Genomic DNA, 25,073 nt, shown 5'->3' with positions numbered 1-25,073 from the left:
AGAAGAGGTCAATTCAAACTAGTCCTAGTTCCCTCCTCCTGCCTGACCTGTCTTGTGTTTTGACCCCTATCAGTTTACCCAGAGAGGTCAGTAAAGGTCATGACCGAGCAGAAATACAACAGCATTTGTTTAGAATTTCCTTTGACAGTTCTGTTTAGACTATAAATTGAAATATTCATTTCAAACTACCAGTTTTCTATGTTTTTCCTTTATTATGGCACTGCAATGTGTTGTTGGTTTATTTATTTTTTTTTTTTATGTTAAGCCCTTTAAATCATCCTTTTTAAATTTGCTATACAAACAAACTTGCCTTCCCAAGGAGAACATGAAAGGCAGAGAGATGGGGCGAATACGGAACGTGGGAGTGGCCTGCAGGAGAGAATCTGTAAGGGTGGTAGTGGAGGAGGAACTCCTTATCCACGCTTTCAGTTTGAAAATGGCAGGGGTTCAGTAGCCAGATTTAATTGGAAACATCAGCACCTAATAGGGGAAATCCTGAGGTTTCCCATTTATATCAGAGCTGAACACTTTTGCCAAACATTAACACTGTGATTATTTTCACTAACCACAAGCATGTAAATGTTTCACTCCAGGATTTCAGTATGAGTGTTGAAAGCTTGCTTGTTTGGAGTCCATTGTTGTACGTTCTGCTTGCGTGCATGCATCTGTGAGTTAGCTGTGTCAGTACCCGATGTGAAATGGGAGCACGATCCGTCCTGCGTATGCGCGAACAGGATAATAAGATCCGGGTCGCCGAAAACTATGTAATAACGGTACTGAAAATACTCATATATGCTTAAAACGTTAAAGAATGCTAAACTACATCGTATAGAAAATATTGGAGATTTTTCTGGAAAAAATTGATAGTTTTTACATTCTCTTGAATTTTGTTGCGTGACGCCGTCATCGTACATGCTAAGAGCAGTCACAGTAATGTTTGAAAGGCTATTTAAGTGTTTTCGTTTTATGTATTGCTTTTTTCCCCTCGTTTTTAGAATATGCAATATTTACACAAATACAAAAATATTCAAAATGAAACCCCCGCCCGAAAAAGACAAAAGAATTAAAAGAGTAAGAAAAACAAAGTATTTGCTACCCGGGAGTTATTCTGTTCACGCATACGCAGGACGGATCTGCTTTCGGGATGGATCGGGTCGTGACAAGCTCTCTGTCACGACCCGATCCGTCCCGGGAGCACGATCCGTTCTGCGCATGTGACATCAGCTCATTAGCACATGCGCGGATATACATCCAGGTCGTCCTTGATTTTATTTTGTTAAAAATACCTAAATTACGTTTTCCCTCCCCACAAATAGTAAACATACTAAAATATAATGTGCTAAAGGTTAATAATGTATTTTCTGAGAAAATAAATGCCTTAAAATCCTTTCTGTTTTATTACTTGTCTCTTCCCGATCTGCACCAGATATGGGATACTACGCTAATTCCGGTGGCTAACTCTTTCGGCTTTGGATTTAAACATAAATCTAGTCTTTTTCAGTTCGTTTTAACAACATGGTATATAGTGCGTAATCTAAAGAAAAAAACAACTAAAATGTAGATAAACATGGTTTAAACATGGCAGAACGGATTGTGCTCCCGGGACGGATCGGGTAGTGACACTCTCTCATCCCTTCTGCATGGCGGCAAACCCATGTTTAGGGTAATACCGCCGCATAAAGGGCCAGAGTGAGAAATTTAGTGTATTACTCTTGTTAAATGTAATATGATCAGAGTTAGATGCTTCTGCGATTTTAAAATTGTGTTTTATGAAATTGCAATCATATAGCAAATGCATAAATTCCTCAGCCCTAACCTAAACATTTTCCATCCTTTGCCCAATTTCATTAAAGACCAATTCAACGTATTGCCTTTAAAATAGAACCCACCAGCTGCCATCATAATGCCATGGATAATTATTAGGGAACCATTAAAACCTACTGGATATCAAGGAATAGAATAGAATAGAATCTTTGGACCAACAACATATAAAGCCAATCAACAAATTAGACCACGTTAAAATAAAGTAGGGTTGTCACGACACATGTCAAACTGAATATAAATACCCAGGAAAATATTCAATATATTTGATGTCATAGAGATAAAACAAATGGCAATTAATTAAAGGCATTTATTACCATGAAAAACAACTTTTTTTATCTCAACATGGAACATGCTATCCCAACAGAATCAAACAATCCATTAGTTGAATAGATGTGCAAATGAATGTAAAATAAAAAATTCCAAACATAACACAATTTGACAACAATTTAAGGTTATATATAGAAATTAAAATCTAACAATAACACAAAAACATGCAAAAACTCCTTGTATTTAGTATCGATACCATGCCAAATTGGTATTGTATCCAGATACATCGTTTAAGTATTGATAATTTGAAAAGTATCAATACTTTTGACAACCCTGAAATAAAGATAAACTACAAGTTTAAAAATATACACTGATTAGCTTTATATAGATAAATAACAGAAATTAACAGTGTTACTCTGTGCTGCTCATTTAGGTGAAGAATGCTACAACTTCTCGAGAAAAATACCAAGTATAGCAAGACAGGCAGCATGGTGCCTTCCAGCATTAAAATGCTGAAACTTGTTGAAAACAAAATGTGGGTTAGTACATCTTTAAAATATGCTGATTAATTACATTAGTTGACTCTATGCTTAGTAGTTGCTTCTTAAATTTGCTTGTGGTTAAAGGTAAAAAAAGAACTCCCAAAGACTTTCTTTTTGAGACAGTTCTAATATCCACAAAAAACAAAAGTACAATTAAATTACTTACTTTTTGATGTTTTTTGAAGCGTATGGCAATCTCACCTTAAATAGCTTTTTTGTATATGACTAAAGAGATACACGCCCTTTGAAGTAGTTTAAAGTATATTTTTCGTACAAAACCAAAGGGATAAACGCAAATCTGACGTCTTGCGCATGCTATTGACTATGGGTATGCTGGTCTGGCGGATTATGCTCATCTGACAGAACAGCAGCGCCCATATGCATTCCTGAACTTATGTGCCTAGATAGTGTCCTCCACCCAAATTTCAATGAGAGCCTCCATCTTGGCTTCATCCCAGGTCGCACCATGCTATTTTATTGTTATTAGGCAGAGAAGAAGTTTGTGTTGTGAACAGGTGGAATGGATCTGTGACTTGCAAAGCTGAACTCAGCAGAAGACCCGCGAAAGGAGTCAGTTGAGTGTAAATAGGAAATGAGGTGGTCTGCTCATGCATTTTATCAGAGAACCGAGCCACAACTGAACCGTGCCGAGCCCTATTATTGAACTAGTACTAGATTTGCCGCAGTTTGGTTGCGTTTGGCGAGGTCCAGTTCAGTTGCGTTCCATTTACACTCAGTTATCTCAGTTACCGTGCTCTTACCTCTCTCGGCACGGTTTAAAAGGGTCGTGTAAAAAGGGTATTAAGATATTGGAAAAAATTCAAACTCTCAAAATATTTTTTTGCCAAACCCCTTCTTAAATCTTTCTTACACAGCGGCATAGCATTAAACATTAAAGTAATGACTGCACAGAACAGGAAGGCTAAACAAAAATGTTTCCAATGCTGTTTTAGTATCATGTTTACTTCATATGTTTAAGAGAAATCAAAATGCAGCCAAAATCCCACACACTTTGTATTACTAAAATTAATAATTAGCTCCTAAGCTTTGATTGATTCAGCTTATGTCATTATCAACTATCCTTGAATACAACAAATTTTGTCGAGTATCATCATCCACTGGTTTAATATAGGGAGCTATAACTGCTGCACCTCTTTTAAGGACAAACAGCAGGAACATGGGGTCAAATGACTTCAATAGAATAAAAAAAATGTTTTTCTTTATTGCACGTAATTGAGACATTCCTGCAGTCATCGATATAGAAAATGTGCTTACCTTGGACAAATATCTGTCTATGGTTGTGTGTGTAAGTGTGCATAAAGAGAAGCTTGTGATCAATATATATACTCTGACATCCTGGATGGAAATAGCCTTCCTTTTCATCAGGCGGCCCTCATCATCACAAGGCCCAGCAATCAATACAGGAAGCTCTAACATGAGGGGATGTGGAAACAGAGAGGGAAAGAAGACCCACCATCCTCCTACAACCTCACTCTACAGGGTGACCACAGCCTTTGCTAAGGCTAATTATGGGATGTTTGAAGTCAGAGGTGGCCCACGAGGTGCTGCTCTCTGAATTAAGAGGACAGGGATTGTGTAAAAAGGTGAGAGTGAAGGAGATGGTGATCAACGTGTGGTATGGGGCCATTAGGCAGCTATTTTATGTGCAGGAAATTCTAAGCAGACAAACCGTCTGAGATGGACATCTCTCAGTATGATGTATATAAACCGAGGCAGGAAAGAAGAGGGGAGAGGAGAAGAAAATGCAAACACACACATAAAAGCAGCAGCGAAAACCACCAACAGAGCAGCTCTCATGATGCCGAGTCCTCCTCAACACGTTGTCATTAGTGGCCCTGAACCTTGAACCCAGCCCAACCCCCATCAAACACTTAAAAGCCCACACGTCTCCCCGGCCTCAAATTAACAACATCCAACACCCCCTGATTATGACCGGAGCAAATATTTGATCTGAGCCAGGAAGCACTACATCATCTTGGTACTTTTATCACCATGAGAAGGGGAAATGAACCTTACTGGGGTGACTGGTGATAAAACACACAGACGCTGCTAACTACACCTAATCATAGGATGCGTACCAGCCGGAGAAAAAAAAATAAAAAAATGCAATTAAATCTGCTTTGTTCATACAGAAAAATAATTACAGAATCAATTTTTAAGAAGTTTGCATGGGAAATATTTATTAATCTTAAACATCTTTATGGGGTTGTTTTCTTTACTACTAATTTTTCTGCATTAATTTTGGACTTTAAATTGAACTGGATCAAACATCGGTTTTAAGATGAAACCTTATTACCAAAACTACGTGTAAATCAACTATTTATTCATTTGTCATTATGGCCAAACATCTTTTTAATTACGAGTTCAATTATATATAAAAAATAAATTTTCTTAAAAAACTCAAATTTTTTCTAACTTAACCCATTTGTCATAATTAAATCGACATCTAAATACTAGTGTTTATTTATTCATGTGTCAGTAATTATTTTCAGTGGAACAAAGATTGACGATTTAACTAAACATTTAATCGTTGTTTTGATCTCAAAGCCAGAGATTACTGAAATCATTTCAGACAATCTCTACATTTTCTTTCCCTTTAGACTTGGACAACTTTTATTGTAATTTTGAATAAACGGTGTATACCAAAGAAAATGTTGTTTAGTTCAGCTTTTCAGACGGTAAATGAACATTTCCATAAAGTGCAGCAGTGATCAATGTAAACTGTGTGGGTCAGGAAACTGAATTCAAGGAAAAGAATGTGGATTCATTGATAAAAACAAAATGTTTAAAGAAAAAATAAGATTCTTGTTTGTGACAAAAAGAATATTTTTGTCGGTCGCACCTACCTTTTTTATGAATAAATTAAGCAGATTGTGATGAATATGCAGTGGATGATCAACATGTTCTCAAGCGCATTGCAATTGCTCAATTAGTCGTTATAGCACTACTGCTAAAATTGTTTATCATTTTATAACATTTTACTAAACAATTACAAAAGTGTAACTCCAAAAATAAAAAGAAAAAAAATCACAAAAACTTTACATTTGTAGATTTCTTTACTTAGATTGGTTGGAAAAGTTCATAGTTGACTGAATAAGAGCTGGTTCTCATAATCAGTTTAGCTCCTGTCTTTGTGTATTAAATGAACTGTGACTCTTCTGAATCCCCCCCCCCTCCTCAATGCCACTGTTCCAATTACCAATCATCTCCGCTGCATGTAGCCAGCTCCTCAAAAGGAAGTCATGTGACCACATTTTCCTTCTTCTTTTGCCTTTTTTTTTTTTTTTTTTTTTTAACACAGAAGAGAAGGGTGGGTTGGGGTCGGTGTGGCAGCAGCAGACATAAAGGCTGATTCCTGGCTATCTGGAAGCAGAGATGGGTGGGGTCTGCATGCCAAACGGTGACATGGACCAGAGGTTAATCTCACTAGGGGCCCAGTTTAACCACACTCGCTCCGGCGCTGTAACATCTTATGACCATTCGGCATCTATGCGTCAATATGCATCATAAAAACAATCAGACACACATTTTCAGGGGATTTCTGCAACAAACTGTTCAACATTTCAAATTGATTTCAGACAAAGGCCAAGCAACAACCCCCCTCACACAGACACACATACACCCCTCACCCCCCTTTTTATTTTTTTGTCTTAAAAGAAATCCTGTTTTTAAAAGAACACCCCCAGTGTGCCCAGGAGGACTGAAACCACACACGTTCACATGGAGAACAAAAGGTCTCGCCAAAAAGGGAAATTAAGTATTTAAAATGTACGAGATAGCAGAAGGTGGAGACACTTAATTGCTCTCTCTCCTAAAAACTGAAGTGAACGGATGGACGGACAGACGGACGGGAGTGCTGATGAGGAGGCCTCCCAGGAGCTGAACTCGTGGTGGGGGCGGAGGACTCCAGCACACACACACACACTGGGCCTCCCTTTTTTACCTCCAGCTCCTGCACTCACTCATCTTTTTCCAACCTCTCACTCATGTTTTTCCTCCTCAACCAACCGCTTGCACCCTCCCTCCAAAACCAGCACCACTACCCCTCACCCACACGTAGGTTTCCCACAGCCCTCCTCTTTCCCCCTCTAAAGGAAACTCCTCCTCTTGCTCCCCCTCTTTCTCCTTGTCCCCCCTTCCTTACATTCTCCAATGTAACTCTCTTTCCTATCTCTCTCTCTGCCCCCCCCTCTCTCTAATCTATATCAATATACAGCCAGTGTTTTGCAGTAAAGCATGTTTTAATCAGTTTCCACTTTCTTTATATTCAACCAAAGCAAACCATGCAATAAAATGATTAGAAAACTGCATATCCTTCCTGTCAAACAGAGACTTCTCCTGATATAACAGTAGCTTCCATGAGGACCTCAGATCAATATCTTTGTGTCAAGCTTTATTTTTAAACCTAAACATAGATTTTAAATCCTTAAAAAAACAACACCACAAATTGACTTTTTTTTTCTTTTTTACCGATTTTTCTCTTCTACCTGCAGAAAATCCAGGAAACAGCTTCAGGCTGCTATGCAGAAGAGAGAGAGGGAGGAGTAGGAGACGAAATAAATGGCTGTCTTAATGAGGGCGCATGTGAATCCTTTGCAATGAAACAAGCTCTTTTGCATTCAATATGATGATTTGCTTATGAATGCATATTGTCTTCCCTTTGTGCGAGATGACAGATGTGTTCTTGTAAACACAGAGCTGGAGACCTTGGGATAGAAAAGCATTAGTGTTAAGACAATTTATTGTGCACTTGTTAATAGATGCTAATAGGGGTAAATTAATGTCTTGTTTTTGTTTTCTTGAACGTGTAAAAAAAGATGGAGTTAAATTTAGGAAAAATAATGACATACAAGATTCTGCCATGTTTTTTTTGTGACTTTGATTAGCTGGAAAACAGAAAACCCCTTTACAGGACCCAAAAGGGTGACTTAAGGGTTTAAGAGAACCAACCTTAAATCATTTGACATTCAAGGAAATGTATTAAAAGATATAAGGTGATAAGGACATTTTAAAGTGTGACTATATCTACCGCTGATTCAAAGATAGTTTATTGAAGTCCTACTCAGCTCATAAGTCTGTTTCATTCACTCTTCTACAGGCCTGACCCATCCCTAAGGCAACTCAAAACAACAGTGAAAAAATATGGTGTTGAAAGGTATAAAGAGAATTCACATTAGATGATCAACATTCAGGCAAAATCATTCAGGATTTCAATTTCATGAGAAAACAACGAAACCTGTAACTCACAGTTAAAAGTGCACAACTATGAATATATGCAACTCAGCCAGGCTTAAACCATATTATTTATCTCTCAATGTAATTAAATTAATATATTTACCTAACAATTGCAGTAAATGTACAAAAAAAATAGTAAGACACTTATGCATAAATGTTAGAGTTAAATGGCAACAATGTTCCAAGATAGACAAATCATTTCAGTGTTTGATACATAATAAAAATGTATTTGTTTGATATATATATATATATATATAAAAGTGTTTGATACATATATAAAAATTGAATTAAAGGAGTTTTTAATATCTTTAAATGAGCCAAATGTCACATCATACTTTATTTTGCTTCTACAAGGTTTTGTCTGATAAACCATAAGGATGAAAAGCTATGATGAGGATTTGAAATTTTATTTAATTTTAAATGGCAGAATTTCCAGAGAACGGCTGAGTATTTTATAATGATACATAGTATCTGTTCAGTTTGGCTTTTACCCAGCTTTTCGTAATTAGGATCATTCGTTCTTAATGAAAAATCATTCACTTTTAGTATGGGTTTAAGTTATTTGATTTGTTTATTCTTATTAGTTTGATCTTTGCTGCAATAAATTAAACAATACCTTTGGTATTAATAGAAATTTAGCTATTATTATTTGTGATCTTAGCTTTAGGACATGTATTTAAATTTTAGAATCTATGCATTTTAGTACATAGTTGTTTCCTTTAAATCAACATTACCTCTGTCAGCTATACATTTCTGTATGTTCTCTAAAAATTACCTGTTTTAGCCTTTACAGTTTTTATTTTGAAATAATTGCTGTTTTTTTATTATGTTGTTACATTATCTTGTTTTCATGTGATAAAAAGCGTTTCTTTTATCCCTCGATGCTTATGGAAAGCACAGACTGATTGATTAAAGGGTGATGCTGTTTGCAAAGAATCAAATCAGCTTTGATTATGTAAATCTATTAGCAGGCTCCTATCCACCTCATTTTAACGCACATCCACAAAATACTAATTATTTTGAATCAATTCATCGTATTTAATTCTCTTCATTTTGTGACTTTGAAACAGATCTCTAACAAATCACATAGGAGGAAGAAAACTCGTTCAGGGTTAAAGAACAGTTAAGAAAAAGGTAGATTGAATGTATATTTCTTTTACAGAAAAGTGTTTGTCTGGTTTATGAAAAAATGGTAATAATGAAAATAAACCTGTGGGCCATGCGGCAAAATGTGCAAAATCATTTTTAATGCTTTGTTCTTGATATAAGAACCATAAAAAAATGGATATAAAGATGACCCAGAAATGGAATTAACTAATCTACGTCAGTCGCAGATTATTTAAAACAACGGATGACACAGAAATAAATAATAAAGAAATGAAATTAACAGGGTGATTTTTACCTTTCTGAAATATATATATATTTTTTTTTTTATCTCTGCGAACAATTATGGGGGGTTGGACTAACAAAGTAAAAAAGTGCCACATAGGGCTTCAACTAACGATTAGTTTGCAAATTGATTAATCTGATTTTTTTTCAATTAATAATCAGATAGCCAAAGATTCCTTAAAGAACATTTATAATAAAATTAAACCAGGTGAAATTAAAACTTTTCCAAGGTTAATTATTAGTTAATAACCAGTTAACAATTAATTAATTACCAAATTAGGTGATTGTTATTTCAATAACCCATTAATCATGATTAATCTGATTAATTGTTTCGGCTAAACTGGCAAGATGACACTATTAAGTGAAGTCAAACAGGTCTGTGCTAAAGACACAAAGGTTTGGTGAAGCAACAACAGTTAAGCAGGTAGGGCAGCAATCACCACCAGAACAAATTGAAAAGCTCATTTGCATGCCCATCTTTGGTGAAGCCTAAACCAACATAATGAACAGATTATGTGTTTGACTAAGCCCTAAGAATTAGGTTTTTTTACATCTGTATCCTTCTTAACAGTAAATCATAGATTTAAAAATAAAATGTTCTTAAATGAGTAAGGGAAGATTATTGGCTTATAGTTTCACCAGTAAGAGTGACCTCTATCAGAGAGATTTAAAAAGAAATGTTTGTTTATGTTACTTTCTAAAAATACAAGAAATGTCAACATTCAAGTTACCAAATACATTTTTAGCAAACAGTATAATACTACTAGGTTAAAAAATATATTGCATTGTTTATTGAATGTACGTTTATTTAAAACTTCTCTCTAGGCAGGTAATATACATAATGTTTGATATACATTTGCTAAAAAAAAAAAGCTATTGTCTAACTTCATTGTTTCTGGCAGAAAAGGTTTTAGTCACTGCCCAGGGTGTGATCTCAGCAGGGAGGCACAAAGAAGACATATTTTTAATTTCTTTCAAAACACACACAGCAATGCATAAACTATTACACGACCAAAACTTTTATGACACTATTTGTCATAATTTGGATTTATTTAATTGAAATGCGACCCAGATATAAACAAAATAAACGCCTAATAAAGACTGCCAGTACACAACAGAGGCCCGTACACATTTATGAAAGTTATTTTGCCATGTTTATAAAACTCATCCAATGTGACATTTTAATATTTCCCTAAAAAAATGAAAAACATAAAACAACATTAAACCTGAACCATTTTGCTCTGATCTCAGAGTTGAATGCATATTAAAATATTGGAAATGTCATATCACCGTTATTGGATAAAATAATTTTGCTATTGATATTGAATTATTGTCAAACCATAACCATAGAACGTAAACAGTTATGTTATAATTATGTATAGTAAATATGGAAAAAGGCAATAATCAAAACGCACAATTATAACTGGATTCCCTGCACATCATATAATATTATTTCCTTTTTATATCAGGAAGTGTTCGGCTAGATGTATTCATATATGATAGATTAAAACTAGATAAAAAACAGACATGAACCAACATGTCAACTTGTTATATCCATACTCTGCTGTGCAGCATTCATAGCAGCAGAAAGAATAGCATTGACTTAGTTTTTAGATAAACAATCTAATAAATGATTAACAAATCTGTATAGCTTAAAAAAAGAGGAGCAGGATACTGATCATAAACACTGATGAATAAGTAGGGTGAAAATATGACTGTACACCACTTATTACTGGTTAGTTATTGTATATAAATTAAAAAGCAAAACTGATACTGTTTTATTAAATGCAGGATTTCATTTCATTTAAACACATTTTATTGTTTTGTTTCTACTAACATATAAAATATATAACTAGAAATCAGGAAATTTAAAAACAGAACAGAAATTATAATAATAGATTTCATAGGGCCCTAAACAATATTCTTACAAATCAAAAAAACTTAAATTAGCATCATTGTTGGAAATTAATTTCAACAAAACTTTAATCAATCAATCAACTTAAGCTATTGCTGCTTGAAGAATTAGAAGCACTTTTTCCCCCAATAAGAACATGGTTATTTGTTTTGTTTTTTGTGTTTAGTTTTTGTTTTTTTAATATATCATTATTGATACCAACATATCAATTCAATTCAGTTTATTTATATAGCGCCTATTCACTCTACATATCAGTGGCCCCCATTTGGCTGCTCCTTTAAAAACCTTCTGTGCACACCCCTGTATAGGTCTCATGACTCCTTATATTTATGGCAAAGAAAGCAGGGCTTGTCCGGGGACTGCAAGAACTGATTTGGAAGAAGTTTAGGATCCTATGTTCAAATAGAAATGTCTGCTGAAATGTTGATCCCCTCAACTAGCTCCATGTCTTCTGAAGCCCATAAAAGCTAGAGGACAATGTGTCCCCTCATCCTCCAGCCTGGAAATCCTCGGAAGAGTAACAACGCTTTGCAGGACCATAAAAAGGCCTTAGCTTAAGGGTGAGAAAATCATGGAATGAGTCAAAAAACAGGCCTCTGAGTGACCTCCTGCAGCCTACATAATAAATCCACAGTGCAACATGTGGTAGAAAAGCAAGCCTGGCTTCATGTGTGTTCAGGATCAACATAAGCAATGCAGAGCAAAACAAGGCTCAATGTTAAGTTAAGATTTTAGAGGAAAGAAAAGAAGAAAAACACATGCTGGCCGACATGTTGGCTGGCTGGGTGTCAAGCAAGCTCTGCTGTCCATTAAGGGCCAAAGTGTGAAACTAGTGGTGTCAGAGCCACACAGGAGAGAGGGAAGCAAGGAGGGGAGGGGGGGCTGATCGCATGTGGCCAAAAGAGGAAACACAGTAACATGTTTGGCAATGCAAAACATCCGGATCACACAATATAACTCTCTTTGTGGAGGGGGAAAAAACTATATATGTGGGAAATGTCAATTCTGTTTAGAATTAGAAATCAGCTGTTTATCTGTTTATGTGAAATTGTTTTTTAACTTACTTGGTGGACGAAAACATCCAGAGGAGGGTCTACGGGGTTCCCTTCGCTGTTTGTCATTGATATAAATCCAAAGCCCATCCGGACGTTGAACCACTTGCAGAAGCCTGATCCGGACAGGATCTGGGTTCGGATCCTCTCCTGCTGCTCGCTGGACTTGGCGGGATCCTCTCCGCCGCCACCTTTACCCGGCCCTCCTAAAAAAAAAAATAAATAAATTAAAAAAAAACAACAACGGGAAATTAGAGAAGCATCTTTTCTGCTTGCATACACTCCTTTTATACGAGTCCCATAAGATACATTTTTTTTTTAAATGAGCTTAAAGCAAGGGAAAAAGCGGGGATTCCCCCTATAACTTGAAATGTGAAGTTCACGGACGGTAGAAAATTTCTAAACTAATATGTTTAATTAAGAAAAATGCGGCGTATGTCTCAGAAAAGTTGTTAATCGGTGACAGATGAGTGCATCTGCTGCTGCATCGTGCACAGGCATGCTCTGTGACTTATGAAGGGGGGGCTTTTCTGTCCTGTCACGCATCTACAACCCAGTTCCTGCTGTGGAGTTACAAAGAAGGAGGAAAAAAAAGGCAGGTGTACACATGGGTTGATCGAGCTTTTACTACACGACCACGCTCTAACAATGCGCGTATGTGAACGCAGCCAAACATGGTTAGACACGGTGCTCGGCAAGGGGCGCGTCAGTTTGATTTTCCTTCTGTTTTCAGAGGGTTTGCAACAATAATCGCGCTGCACCTTGCCTCCCCTGCACCTCATCCTCCTCGCTTCGCGTTAAAGAGTGGATTCATATTTCTAGGTACGTCAATAAATGATAATAATTGCAGAATAACCTTCGGCCATGTTTCCCCGCGGACCCTGAGCGCCCAAGTTGCGATAGAGAAGCTTCCTCTGCGGTCTTCACCATTAATCCGACATCCTCGATCCCGTCGGTCGCCAGTTTGGCTCGCATGGTACAGCGTGCTTTCTGCCTTTTGATATTTTTGTCATGTCTTTCTCTCTTCCCTCGGATCCCTTCCTCTCTCACACCACCTCTGTTCTCGCTCTATTCCTCCTCCCTCTCTCTCTCTCTATTCGCTCTCCTGCTGGCTGTGCCCGTTCCCGTAGTGAGAGCACGTGACTTTGTCAATTACTTTTTTTTTGTCGCAAACTTCCACCTCTACAGATAAGAACATCATCCATAACAGTCATCATAAAGGGATCATATATATTCCAGTTATGATAGATGCCTCCTCCCTATTATAATGGGCTGGTGTGGCAACCATGAGTCTATTATGCACTCAGATTAGATTAGATTAAATTATGCTTGGATTAATGTTGGGGGCAGTTGGGTGGTGATGGCAACAAGAATAACACGGAAAAAACAAGAAATACATCAGAAACACATGTAAATGATAATGATAATGAAATGTGGGGCCATTACCTACATCAAGGATGGAATTTAAGGTGGTAGCTGCTAATTATTTTTTTCCAGTCATACTTTTCTAAGAATTTAAAGCCATTTTAAACAAGATGACAGAGGAATTTTTCAATGATATATTTTTCCTGCCTTTCTAGTGGAGTGGCATTGTTTTTGCCTTTTCCTCCACCTCACTGCAAAAAAATGGAAATCTAAATAAGTAATTTTTGCTCAAGTTAAGTGCATTTTTTAATTGAGGAGGTATGTTGGACACTTTTCCAATGAAACAAGACCATTTACATTAAAAATAAGAAAAAAACAATTGTTTTGTCTTATTTTAAGTGTATATTATCAAATTATCTTATTTTAGGTGGAGCAAATTATTTTTTGTTAATGATTAAAAATGTTTTTTGTGCATAATCTATCCAAGTTTATTTTACTTTATTGTTTAATATCTGTTATTAGATTATGTATTTTGGTTATTTAGTCATGTTCCTTCATTTTTAGTTAGTTATGATTAATTTAGGTTAATTATTTTTTATAAATAGGCAGTCAAGCGTAGGACCAGCATGCATCTGGGTGAGCGTATGGTTTTTTACCAGTGCAAGAGAAACATGGAGGAAATGTTTGTCTTTTTTTGTTTGCTTGCCTGAGGAAAAAATTAACTGAGAAAACTAAAGGAGTTTACCTAGAGCATTTTTTCTGTTGCCTGCGTAAAATAAGTCCATGGTGCATTTGTGGCGTTTGTAGGTTTCTGCTTTTTTGTGTCATCAAAGCTGGGCCACAACATTAGGAGTAAAAATACTAATTCCATTGGCAGATCATCTTATTTACCTGCTCAAATTAAGGGTAAATACACTTCATTTAAGAAATGTTTTACTTATTTGTAGATGGTTTTTTTGCAGTGCTGTAACTACAAGAAATGCAAATGTGTCCTTAAATATTGTATATAGAGAGTAATGCAGGGGGAACTTTTCTTCTATGTGTTGCTGAACACTGTCTTATCAGCTGGCTGAATACAGTCTTCATTACAGTTTATTAGGACCCAATCAGGTTATTTGATTATATTTATTTATGGTTGGAAAAAAAACTGCATTTTGGGTGGAAACTAAAGTAAAATACTGTCTCTACTCCATCTGTTGCTGCATATATCTCAGTCATTTGGCAAACAGAAAGGTTTTTCCCCCTTATTAGCATTTGGAAAATTTGAAACAGGTATTTCTGGTTACAGAAAAGTTACAGAAAAAAACAAGTTGAGGAAACTAAAGGCTATATGATAAAGAGGAGCAACACTGCCTCTACCTGATCTAATGCTGTGCACTGCCCCATCAGCTGACCGAAAGAAGGCTCCGACAGTTTGCGTTTGCTTAATAGACAGATTTAGCTGTTTGGACAAAACTGCCTTTAAAGATGTGAAAAAGAAGTAAATAAGCCAAGCAGCTCCATCCATTATTGTTAATTTGGCAGCGCTGATTTAAAGCTTCGAGAAGATCTGTAATATGTTTAGATCTTTATGCTCTGAAGTCCCCTGAATGTAAAAGGAGGAAAAAGTTCCAGAAAGACCAGGATTTTTTTACTGGGTCATTGAAGCACCAGTGTGCCCAACCCCCACCTGTTGCTTCATAGTGCCTGCTCAGATGACTGAAAGAAATGTTTCTTTCTCTTTTTTTTTAAATGCCTGTATATTGTTTTCCAGTTTCTTCAGATGTATGCCAAAATATATATTTTTTAAACAATCTGTGTGAAAATACTTGAGGCTTCTGAAAAAATATAGGTTACACAGAGAGAGCCCTAATCATCACTCTTCGCTCCTCACTTAAAAACTACCCCTTATAGCCTGTAGTTTTCCCAAATTGCACCTACAAAATCTTCTGCATGATTTTCCAACCGCTCCTGTTTAGTGTGTTTTCTGGACTGCAGAGCTCCAGCTCCTTGTTCAGTACAAAATTTACTTTAAAATTCTGTACTTAACTTTCATCATCCTGCAATAGAGCTTTGTAGGTTACTGAATCACTAAAGCTGTATAACCATCAGGTCAGTTAAGCTGGTTGCTATGTACTTGTTATTGCTCCAAGATGTTAAGAATAAAACAATAAATAAAATAGACAAACTTCAGATAAAGCACCTACACTCTTGAAATTTTACTTTTTTCATTATTTGGACTAACTGAACTTGTTCAAGAAGAAACTGTTAATTAATGTGATTTTAATTCATTTTACTTAAGTGTCATTTATTTAACCAAAGGCTTTTTATTTTTATTTCTTTAGTGTTAACAGATTTTTTTTGTAAAGCTCCTTAGCATTCTCATCTTGAAAGACACTTATATTACTTGGGGGTGTCTGAAATTATTTTTTTCCTAAAGAAGATTAACTGTCAATGTCTAAAAATTATACAATCTCTTCATTCCTGAGACACTTTTTCTTGCAAAAATCACATTAAGAGTTTGGTCTGACTATAAATCCAAACATGCATAAATATGAACAATGCTTCAGATACACATATAATACAATCTCATTGACATAAAGGCAAACAATCTTCCATTTTTAACTCTGATTTAAATCTAAAATGACAGCTTCTGATGAGGGAATTTGAGACCAAAATAAACTTGACATCTATTTAACACCTGAATCTTAAACTTAAAGAAAATACAAAGAAAACAAAAGATCATAGTAATTTAAAACAAAGCACGAGCTCATGTTCTGAACACTCGATGACTAACCTCCCAGCATCCTTGTGGGCACCAGAGGAGAGCTGAACTCACAGCTTTGGAATGTGAGCAGAAAACTATGGAAAAACAAGCCCGAAAACTGTCATTTCTGATCTCCACTTAATCATTTCTGTCTTGACCATCTTCAGTCTTTGTAAATATCCCCAGTAAGTTAGTTTTCTTTTGCACCATATCTTTACTAGATCAACTTTAAGCAGGTTTCACTCTTAGCTATCATTATCTCTGGCAGGTTTTGCGTAACTTGAACAATTATTTTGTTCATTTTTTGTGTTTTTTTTTTAGCTTAAAAACAGAACCCTGCAGAAAGAGAAAGAAGGAGGGAAGGTTGCAGATCCTCAAGGCCGTCCACCAGCTTGAAAACAACAAGCATGAAAAATAGTCTGCTCACGGAGAAACTCCCCCCACCTTATCTCACACCTAACCCTGGTAGGACGTTTCTCAGGAGGTTATTCCCGGTTGTAAGGAGAGAGGGAAAAACATGTCGGAAGGAATGAAACAAAAACAAGCCCTTAACCCCACCCACCCAGCACCAAATAGCCCACCCTCCAGAATTCACAGGCTTGGCCCCTACCCCCAGCCCAGCCCAATCCAATCCAAACCCAGCCCAAAGCCCACCCCCCTCCATGGAAAGGCCCTGTTTTTGAAGATGCTTGTGGTGGAGGCCTCTGCAGTCACCACAGAATTATGGTTGGGGTCACAGGGTTGGATACCAGTGTCAGATGTGATCCACTCAATCATATCCCCGACAGCTTTCTGATCATCAAAGGTCGGAGGAGATCACCTCAGCGCTGTTCGCTGAGGTGTGAAAGAAAATTAGTATTTATGTATGGGAAGCTTATGTTCTCACTTTCTGGTAACAAGAAGGTATAAGATAAAAGGAACCTTAATGTATATTTCAAGACAAATAGAAATAAAAAAAATAAATAAATAAACAAATAATCTATAAAGAAAAGAAAACCAAGATTAAGGTGGATTTTTCTCCTTTTAAGCTTTAATTCAGCCCAACAATGGTCATTTCTCTATAATTAACATCAACAACCAGCAGAATAGCTAACCGTTACATGATGTAAAAAGCAGTTCTTCTTTTACATGTATGTTTGCTTTCCTAAATAAAAAAATGTAAAAAACGTTTGATTCTTTAATTATCTGTTAAATCTAAATATTTTCCTCAAACTTAACATTACCTCTTTTTCCTTTTAGTAAAGCTGAATTAAATACACACACACACACACACACACACACACACACACACATATATATATATATATATATATATATATATATATATATATATATATATATATATATATATATAAATAATTAAGGTTTTTGTGTTTTAGAGCAAACTTATTTGTAGCCTGACAGTTCTGAAAGAAGAAAAGCGGAAAACCAATGTTTCTTTTTTAGATATTATTATTTTTTTGTGTGTGAACTAAAAGAACAACAAAAATGTACATTTATATCTGCATTTAAGGGCTGAGTTGAGTTAAATGAAAGCAGAATGCTGAACATGAACAAAATCCAAAGGCTTGCTAAAAAAAAAACTAAAGAACTAAACTCCTTTTAAAGGAGAAAAATCTTTATTTCATAATTTTGAAAAACAAGAATACAATTTTATATCACTTTAACACTCAGCATTGATAAATCAAGACCCCTCCAAACAAAACATCTCATTTGTGTGCTTATAGTCATTTTTAAAAGATTTTTCTAAAGCTGCATCTTTCTTTCTATGTAATTATATATCTATAGGATCAAAAACATTTAATGGAGTTGAAGGAAGAAAGCTGATAATCACCATTAGGAAATGATTGAATATTAAAAATCTTGTTCTGTTTGAACATGTCAATATATTAATCATTGTTTTTATTACTTATCAATCTTGGTTTCGATGAGTTTAAAGAACATTAAGATGGGGAAATGTTGCTAAACTGCAAGCAATTCTCTCTCTTTAAAAGATACTATATATATTCCTGGGATGTTTTGTGTGAGGTTTTACACTCACCTTATTTTATTTCAGCGTTCCTTTTGCTGCAAATCTCTGTTTGTTTTTTAGGTGTTGATAACTTCCCATTATTTTGAAATTATTGTGCTTAACTACAACAGTTATTCACTGTAAAGCCATATGACCCAGCACAGGTAATAATGTTCCTAGTAAAGTAACCAATAGTTATAGTATCTCACATTATTTCACCATATATGCTGCAATCTGGAATAGACTACTATAGTTAGTACAATTTAATGTCAACCTATTCAACTACATAGTAACTCTCTGGTAATAAAATGAGGCAATTGTTGATTTGTAGGTGTATGTTTTTGTTTTTTTAAAATCTTAAAATATTTGATCTGCAATAAATACACCAGGTTATCCCACAGACATTTAAAATTTGAGCATTTTAAGCAATTTGTTCCTGCATAATGTTCACCTATGATGTTACTGTTGTCTGATTGCTGTTTATTTCACAGTTAAACTGATTTAATGTTATAAAGTGACTCATTCCCGAATTTTCACTTTTATGTTTGATAGTTTTTGTTTTTCTTCTGAAAGTTTATTTGTTTTCATAATGATGGAAAAGATTCCTGGTTCTACCTTCTGTTAAATAAACATTAACCTCATTGAAAAATAAAAATACAGAAGCCGCCTGATATTTGCCAGAATTTACTCTTATTTTAGTGCCATTTACAGTGCTCTGTAAGCCAATTAACTTCATGGAAAGTACAATATTCTGAAAATTATGCTCAAGTTAAATCAACTTTCATCTGATGGATGCAATTTTAATGAGATTTAGAAAAGATTAATGTGGAAAGATGCCTGTTTTGCTCATAGAACATTTATATCTTGTATTTCCACAAGACAAGCAATCAGCTTTCTTTTAGTCTCACTGAAGATTTTGATTCATAGCAAAATAATCAATACTGTTAATTGACATTTATGATGTTTTGAATTACGTCCGATACAGATAGATCTGACAAATAGATAGATGATAAATGTGAATTTGAACCTATAGGGGATGTTTTGGCACTTTTTTTCTCATAGAAGGCTTTGAATTGAATTGAATTATGGTTTGTATTTTTGCTCATAACCCCCCTGATTGGAAATTGGAATTTGTTGACCAGTAAATTGAACTGCACTGCAAAAAAATGGAAATCTAAATAAGTCATTTTTGCTCAAGTTGAGTGCATTTTTTTTCTTGAATTGAAGAGGCAAGTGAGACACTTTGCCAATGGAACAAGACAATTTACATTTAAAATAAGAAAAAAACAATGGCTTTGTCTTATTTCAAGTGTATATTATCTAATCCTCTTATTTTAGGAGTAAAAATACTCATTCCATTGGCAGATTATCCTATTTACCTGCAAAAATTAAGGTTAAATTAACTTAATTTAAGAAAGATTTTTTTTTTTTTTCAGTGTGCTGGAACCATGTCTTTGGAAGCTCCCAACATGTGAACAAGTCACAGACAAATCCTCAAAAGATTCTGATATTTTGGGACAAATCTCCATTTTGGAGCACCTGATAAACAAAGCCAGATTCCTGAGTGGTTTGAATAGCAACCTTCTAAGCAGACTTTGTACTCTATCACCCCAGCTAACCCCACCCAACCCCCCAATCCTGCACCCTGTAGGATCCCAGAGGAAATTTGCCTTTACTCTGCGCTCCTGTCATTGTAGTTCAAAGGGTTCATTGAGCTCCGTTTCTCTTTCGCCCTTTTTTTTATGGAGGGGGGGTGTTTTTCGTCGTTTACTTCATGCATTCCAGCTACCAATCCGTTACTTAAAGAAAAAAAAAAGTTCAGAGGGAAGTGTAAAAACTGGGCGCCAACCAGGTCATGTTTAGGATCCTTTATTTTAATTTAATGTGCACAAGTTATTGATTACTGAACTCTTATAAAGTTGTTTTATTCATAATTTATTCCAATTCTACGTCATTGATTGCGGAAATTTCACCGGAATCTCATGTAAAAAGTATTGGATTTATTTTTGGAAAAGCAAGAGAAAAGTTGCAGCGTTATGAAAAAAACATATTTTCATAGAGCTAAGGATTTCGTTAAATAACATTTAGACAAAACGAAAAATAATTAAAAATAGTCCATTAAAGTTTAAATAAAATAAACTAACTGTGGAAGGATTATTTATATTCTGTCTCGTTTAGTTCCTTACAAAAATGCACCTCTTAAACATGGATGTATGGATTCAAATCTGTGCTTTTAAACTAAAAAAGTAGATTTAAATCCGATGCGTTTTTTTTAAGTAGCCTATTTAAATAAATACATCTAGATCACCTATAAGATTAAAGTAAATAAACGAAGTTTTTAAATATACATATAAAAATCAACGCAAAAAAAGGCAGTAGATATTTTTCTTTAGTCCGACTTAAAAGCAAATATGTGAATGATATATCGATGACGTCACGTGGAGGGGCGGACGGAAAGCGGTTCTCCAAAGGTTTCCCAAAACTTCTTTATTTTAAATGTCCATAATTCAACCAAATACTTGCTCATATCTTTATATATATATATATATATATTTAAAAAAAACATTTTCTATTTTAACGAAGAGAAATAGGCGGACTGCAGGATTTTATTTCACTTTTTGTAGGCTTTGACGTCATAAACGCAGATTTAGTTACCTCTGAACAACTCATTCATAGACTGGTTTTCTCAAAAAATTTCTTTACTTTCTTTTTAAAATCATGTCGATTTCGGGGTTTCAAAGAGTGGTGAAATTGCCTTTTGTCATGTTCATCCGTCTTTATTTGTTGTCGGTGGGCAGCCTGCTTATCATAAAGGGGCGTGAAGCTTTGCTGCGATTGAAAAATTGTTTAATTCCAGAAGAACTTAATTGAAAACAGATTTTCTTTTTTTTTTTTAAGAGGGGTCGTTTCGGGTCAATGAACCAAGCTTCACAAACATAGTAAAGAAAAGAAAAATAACTAATAAAAAGGAAACAAAATATTTCCAGACTCACCTGTTGGAGTAACAGTTGAAGAAGTAGACATGTTTTTTTATTTCCGACCTGCAGATAAATTAGGTTCTTCTTCCGACCAGACTTTTCCTGATGCTTCAACATGAATCACATGTTTAGGCTGACATTAACCTACATGGCACGCTGGAGATAAACGACTGAGTGAAATCAAAGAGATTTTCCATGGATGAATATTTTATAGTGACTGTGTAACACAAGCTGCGGCGGCGCGGATGGCCAGGCAGATTTGTTGGAAACGTGTTACTCTGGAGCAGGAGGTTGCTGGGAAATCAGCTCCAAGATTCTCCATATTCTCATTTTAACTCTTGTCCAGAAGGACTGATCCATGCATTAAAGCCATGGCGCCCAAACGCAGATGTTCCTCAACAGCTCCTGTTGAGATGGTGCATGCAGTAAAAAATGTCCTCATTCAAGATTTCCGTGGAGGAAAAGATCCCTCTGAGACATCATCTACCTTTTACAGCATGTGGAATGTGTGGCCTCCCCCAACATGCTCCTACTTTCCCCCACCCCTCTTTTTCCCTTGTTGATAATGATCCATACTTCACATCCCCCACTCTTGCTTGTCCACATTCAACCACTCAAAGGGCTGCTTTTTCAGAGCTGGAGCAACATTTGCTCCAAAACACCATAACAAGGCAAATATCCTATAGGAAATCTTCCAAAAGCATTGAAATATCCTTTTCACATGTATAGAGTCAACATCTTCTCCACTGATCTGTCACCTGTTGTTCACACACCAATGGAGATGAATTTAATGGTTTCAGATCAGTAATTGGAGTTCGATTGATGAATTGAAAGGAAAGTGTAGAGAAATGGTCTCAGTAGCGCCACCCGATGGCTCATTGCAGCATCTTTCAGGGTGGGCCCCGAATTTTCAGTTAAGGATGGGCCCATTATTTTCGATAGATAGATAGATAGATAGATAGATAGATAGATAGATAGATAGATAGATAGATAGATAGATAGATAGATAGATAGATAGATAGATAGATAGATAGATAGATAGATAGATGATAGATAGATAGATAGATAGATAGATAGATAGATAGATAGATAGATAGATAGATAGATAGATAGATAGATAGATAGATAGATAGATAGATAGATAGATAGATAGATAGATAGATAGATAGATAGATAGATAGATAGATCTCCTATAAAAGTCTTTAATTTCAAGAGAGTTTGATAAAAGTACAATATATTACTTTTTTTAGATTAAATACAACTTGACTTGTTTTTATTGTCTTTTTTTAATCAGTGGGTTGCTGGTTATAAAACTTTATAACTACTTTATTACTTATGAAAAGGAAAGAGTCAGTTATGGCTGTATCAAAAACATGGGAACAAAATAAAGTCTAATTTAATATGTAGAATATATAAGTTGAAACAAGTAAAGATATGTAAAGCTTCAAACCACCTCTGATCAATATGAGCAGACAACAGATACACAGTGTCATTAATTAGCCTCATAAATCCTGTTAAATTCGTACTGGTAACAAAGTATTTGGCTGGTGGTGACAGTTAACAAGCAAATTAACAAACATTTTCCCTGGAGCCTGTAGGTGGCGCTAGTGTCCGGTAGTAGGAAAAGGAAGAGTTAGCTTTACGCCAAGCAACACAGCACCATTTTAATAGCTGCAGGCTGCAGTTTTTTTAAACATTAGAAGTCCTTTAAAATCAGGTTAAAATTCATATTAGGGAATTTTCCAGAGTCGTTAAAATAAATCTAACGTTTTTCGAGCAATTTGATAATTATTTCAGCGTTAAAACTACTTAAGAGGTTGTAAAAGTAAGGGGTTACATACGTTTTCTCGGGCGCCCTCTAGTGGTTATTATCTCTGATTTCCTTCCCTTCGGTTACGTGCGTTTGAGCACGGAGGCCTTGGCTGCAGCGCCTGAAGTTTGTTATTTGGTGTTTTGTTAATTTTGTTTATTTTTTCGCGTTACTACACAATTGGTCGCTCCCAATGTTTTTATTGAGGGCAGAACACAGATTTTAAAGGGAGCTTTTTAAACTGGGAATCGCGAGCCTTGGAGGGTTAGGGTTATTATTTGCTTAAAAAAAAAAAAAAAAAAGCATCCTGGCAGAACTGAACCTCTTGTAAGATTTTTTATATTTTTTTTTTATCTGAACATCTTTCTCTCTTTTGAAATTTTGAGATCCACTAGATTTAGTCATACAGTGATACAAAGTGCAAAAAGTTTTAGTTAAAGCTAAGTGATTTAATTAAGTCATTTAAAGTGTAATAGTCTTTTTTTTATTTAGTATGTTATCCCCTTTGCCATTGCTGTTCATCTTAGTAATGCAACTATTGAGCTTTGTTTTGAATGTCTAAATACATCGTATTGGAGCTTGTTTTGACCTTTATATTCTTATTATTCCTTGTTATTTAAATCTTTTATGTTTCTATTTTTCAGAGGAGCACATAGACTGAGCGACAATGCATCATTGGAATTTAAATAGTCAAAAACTTACTCAAATGGTTGCATTTTTGCCTTTAAAATACCCTTCCCCCCCTTTTAAAAATAGAAAAAAAAGATAAGATTTAATACTATTTTCAGCTCAGAAAGGTAACTTTCTTCTAATGATTAAAGAGAAAGAATTGACATGTTTTTCTGGTTTATTCATATTTAATCTAAATCAATTACTTAATAAATTGCTTCTTGTGCCATATTTAGGTTGATGCAGGAAAATTATCTAATGTTTTGTTACCAGTGTAAATATCTAATGGTTACCCTGACAAAACAGCCCTAATCCCTGAAAAATAGGCACATCTGATCACGATCAAGAATATTCTTCAAATACTTTTTCACTGCATTTTAGGCCCAAATGTGTTTGCTCAGACTATTTTCTCAATTTGAATATAACATTTTGAATAAAGAATCTAAACGCTACCAATAATGTTTGAACTAAGAACATCTAATCGAACAGTCGTACAGTTTTGTCCTTTTTTATTTACAAGTAATACATGTGCAATTAATTTGCAATTACAGAAAAGAAAAATATAATAAAAGGAGAAATTCAGAAAATTCTTGATAAAACTTGAATTTACTCAATATTATGACATAGACTTTCCTTTTTCAGATATCTGTAGAAACATAATCACAAGAGTATGTTGGTTTCATATCAAATCTAAAAATAAGTCTTTTTACTTTGCCAAGAAATTTTTTTTCCACCCACAGTGGAAGTAGACATTAAGCATGTATCAGTAATTCTCAAGGGGGGCCCTTTTGTCGGACCACCCTCATTAACTGCTCCTCCTACATGTTTTGGGTAACTTTAAAGTTGTCTAGTGCCCCCTGCTGGTAGGCCAAACATTTGCAGGAGCAACAGGTGTACAAGCTGCTGCTTTTCTCAAGAACAAGAAATTGTTGATTGAAATGCTTAGTGCAAATCAACAAAACTTTAATGTGAAAGAAAGAACACACGATCATCTTTACTAATAATTTAAAATATCAGAATATTTTGCTAGACTTTGGTTAGAGGTTACATTACAGAAAAAAAAAAAAATCCAGTCATTAAATTTAAAAGGGAAATTAATGCAGAGAATAATGTCTTATATTGTCCATAGGTAATGAAAAGCCCTAAAAATTATTTTTACATACTTTCTGGCCGAATAAAAAATAAAAATATCGACATACTGTACAGTGTTATGCAGTTAGTATTAGCGCAGGCTCCTTTGCATTGTTTC

General features: G+C 35.1%; 1 protein-coding gene and 1 long non-coding RNA gene across 4 annotated transcripts in view; one reads left to right on the top strand and one right to left on the bottom strand.

Annotated features, from left to right (window-relative positions):
* lin28b (lin-28 homolog B (C. elegans)) overlaps positions 1-21,861 on the bottom strand; it is a 35,316-nt gene extending 13,455 nt beyond the window's left edge. Inside the window, exons 1-3 of one of the 3 annotated variants that reach the window (XM_038278673.1) lie at positions 16,801-16,832; positions 16,387-16,451; positions 12,258-12,451 (exon numbers count right to left, since the gene is read on the bottom strand). In XM_038278673.1, coding sequence (XP_038134601.1) covers positions 12,258-12,451; positions 16,387-16,396 — 204 coding nt within the window. In that variant the 5' untranslated portion in view covers positions 16,397-16,451; positions 16,801-16,832. Of the gene's footprint in view, positions 1-12,257; positions 12,452-13,101; positions 13,328-16,386; positions 16,452-16,800; positions 16,833-21,360 lie in introns of those variants that run through there. The other 2 variants (XM_038278671.1, XM_038278672.1) reach the window with 2 other exon arrangements.
* On the top strand, positions 12,528-16,750 carry LOC119779139. The gene is made up of 2 exons (XR_005280187.1): positions 12,528-13,067; positions 16,678-16,750. It is a non-coding gene; the product is annotated as an uncharacterized LOC119779139 (long non-coding RNA).
* Positions 21,862-25,073: the final 3,212 nt, after the last annotated feature.

The sequence above is a fragment of the Cyprinodon tularosa genome, unplaced genomic scaffold, assembly GCF_016077235.1.
Source record: "Cyprinodon tularosa strain WSP-4 unplaced genomic scaffold, ASM1607723v1 ctg143, whole genome shotgun sequence".
NCBI lineage: Eukaryota > Metazoa > Chordata > Actinopteri > Cyprinodontiformes > Cyprinodontidae > Cyprinodon > Cyprinodon tularosa.
This window is presented reverse-complemented; position numbering and strand designations above follow the sequence as displayed.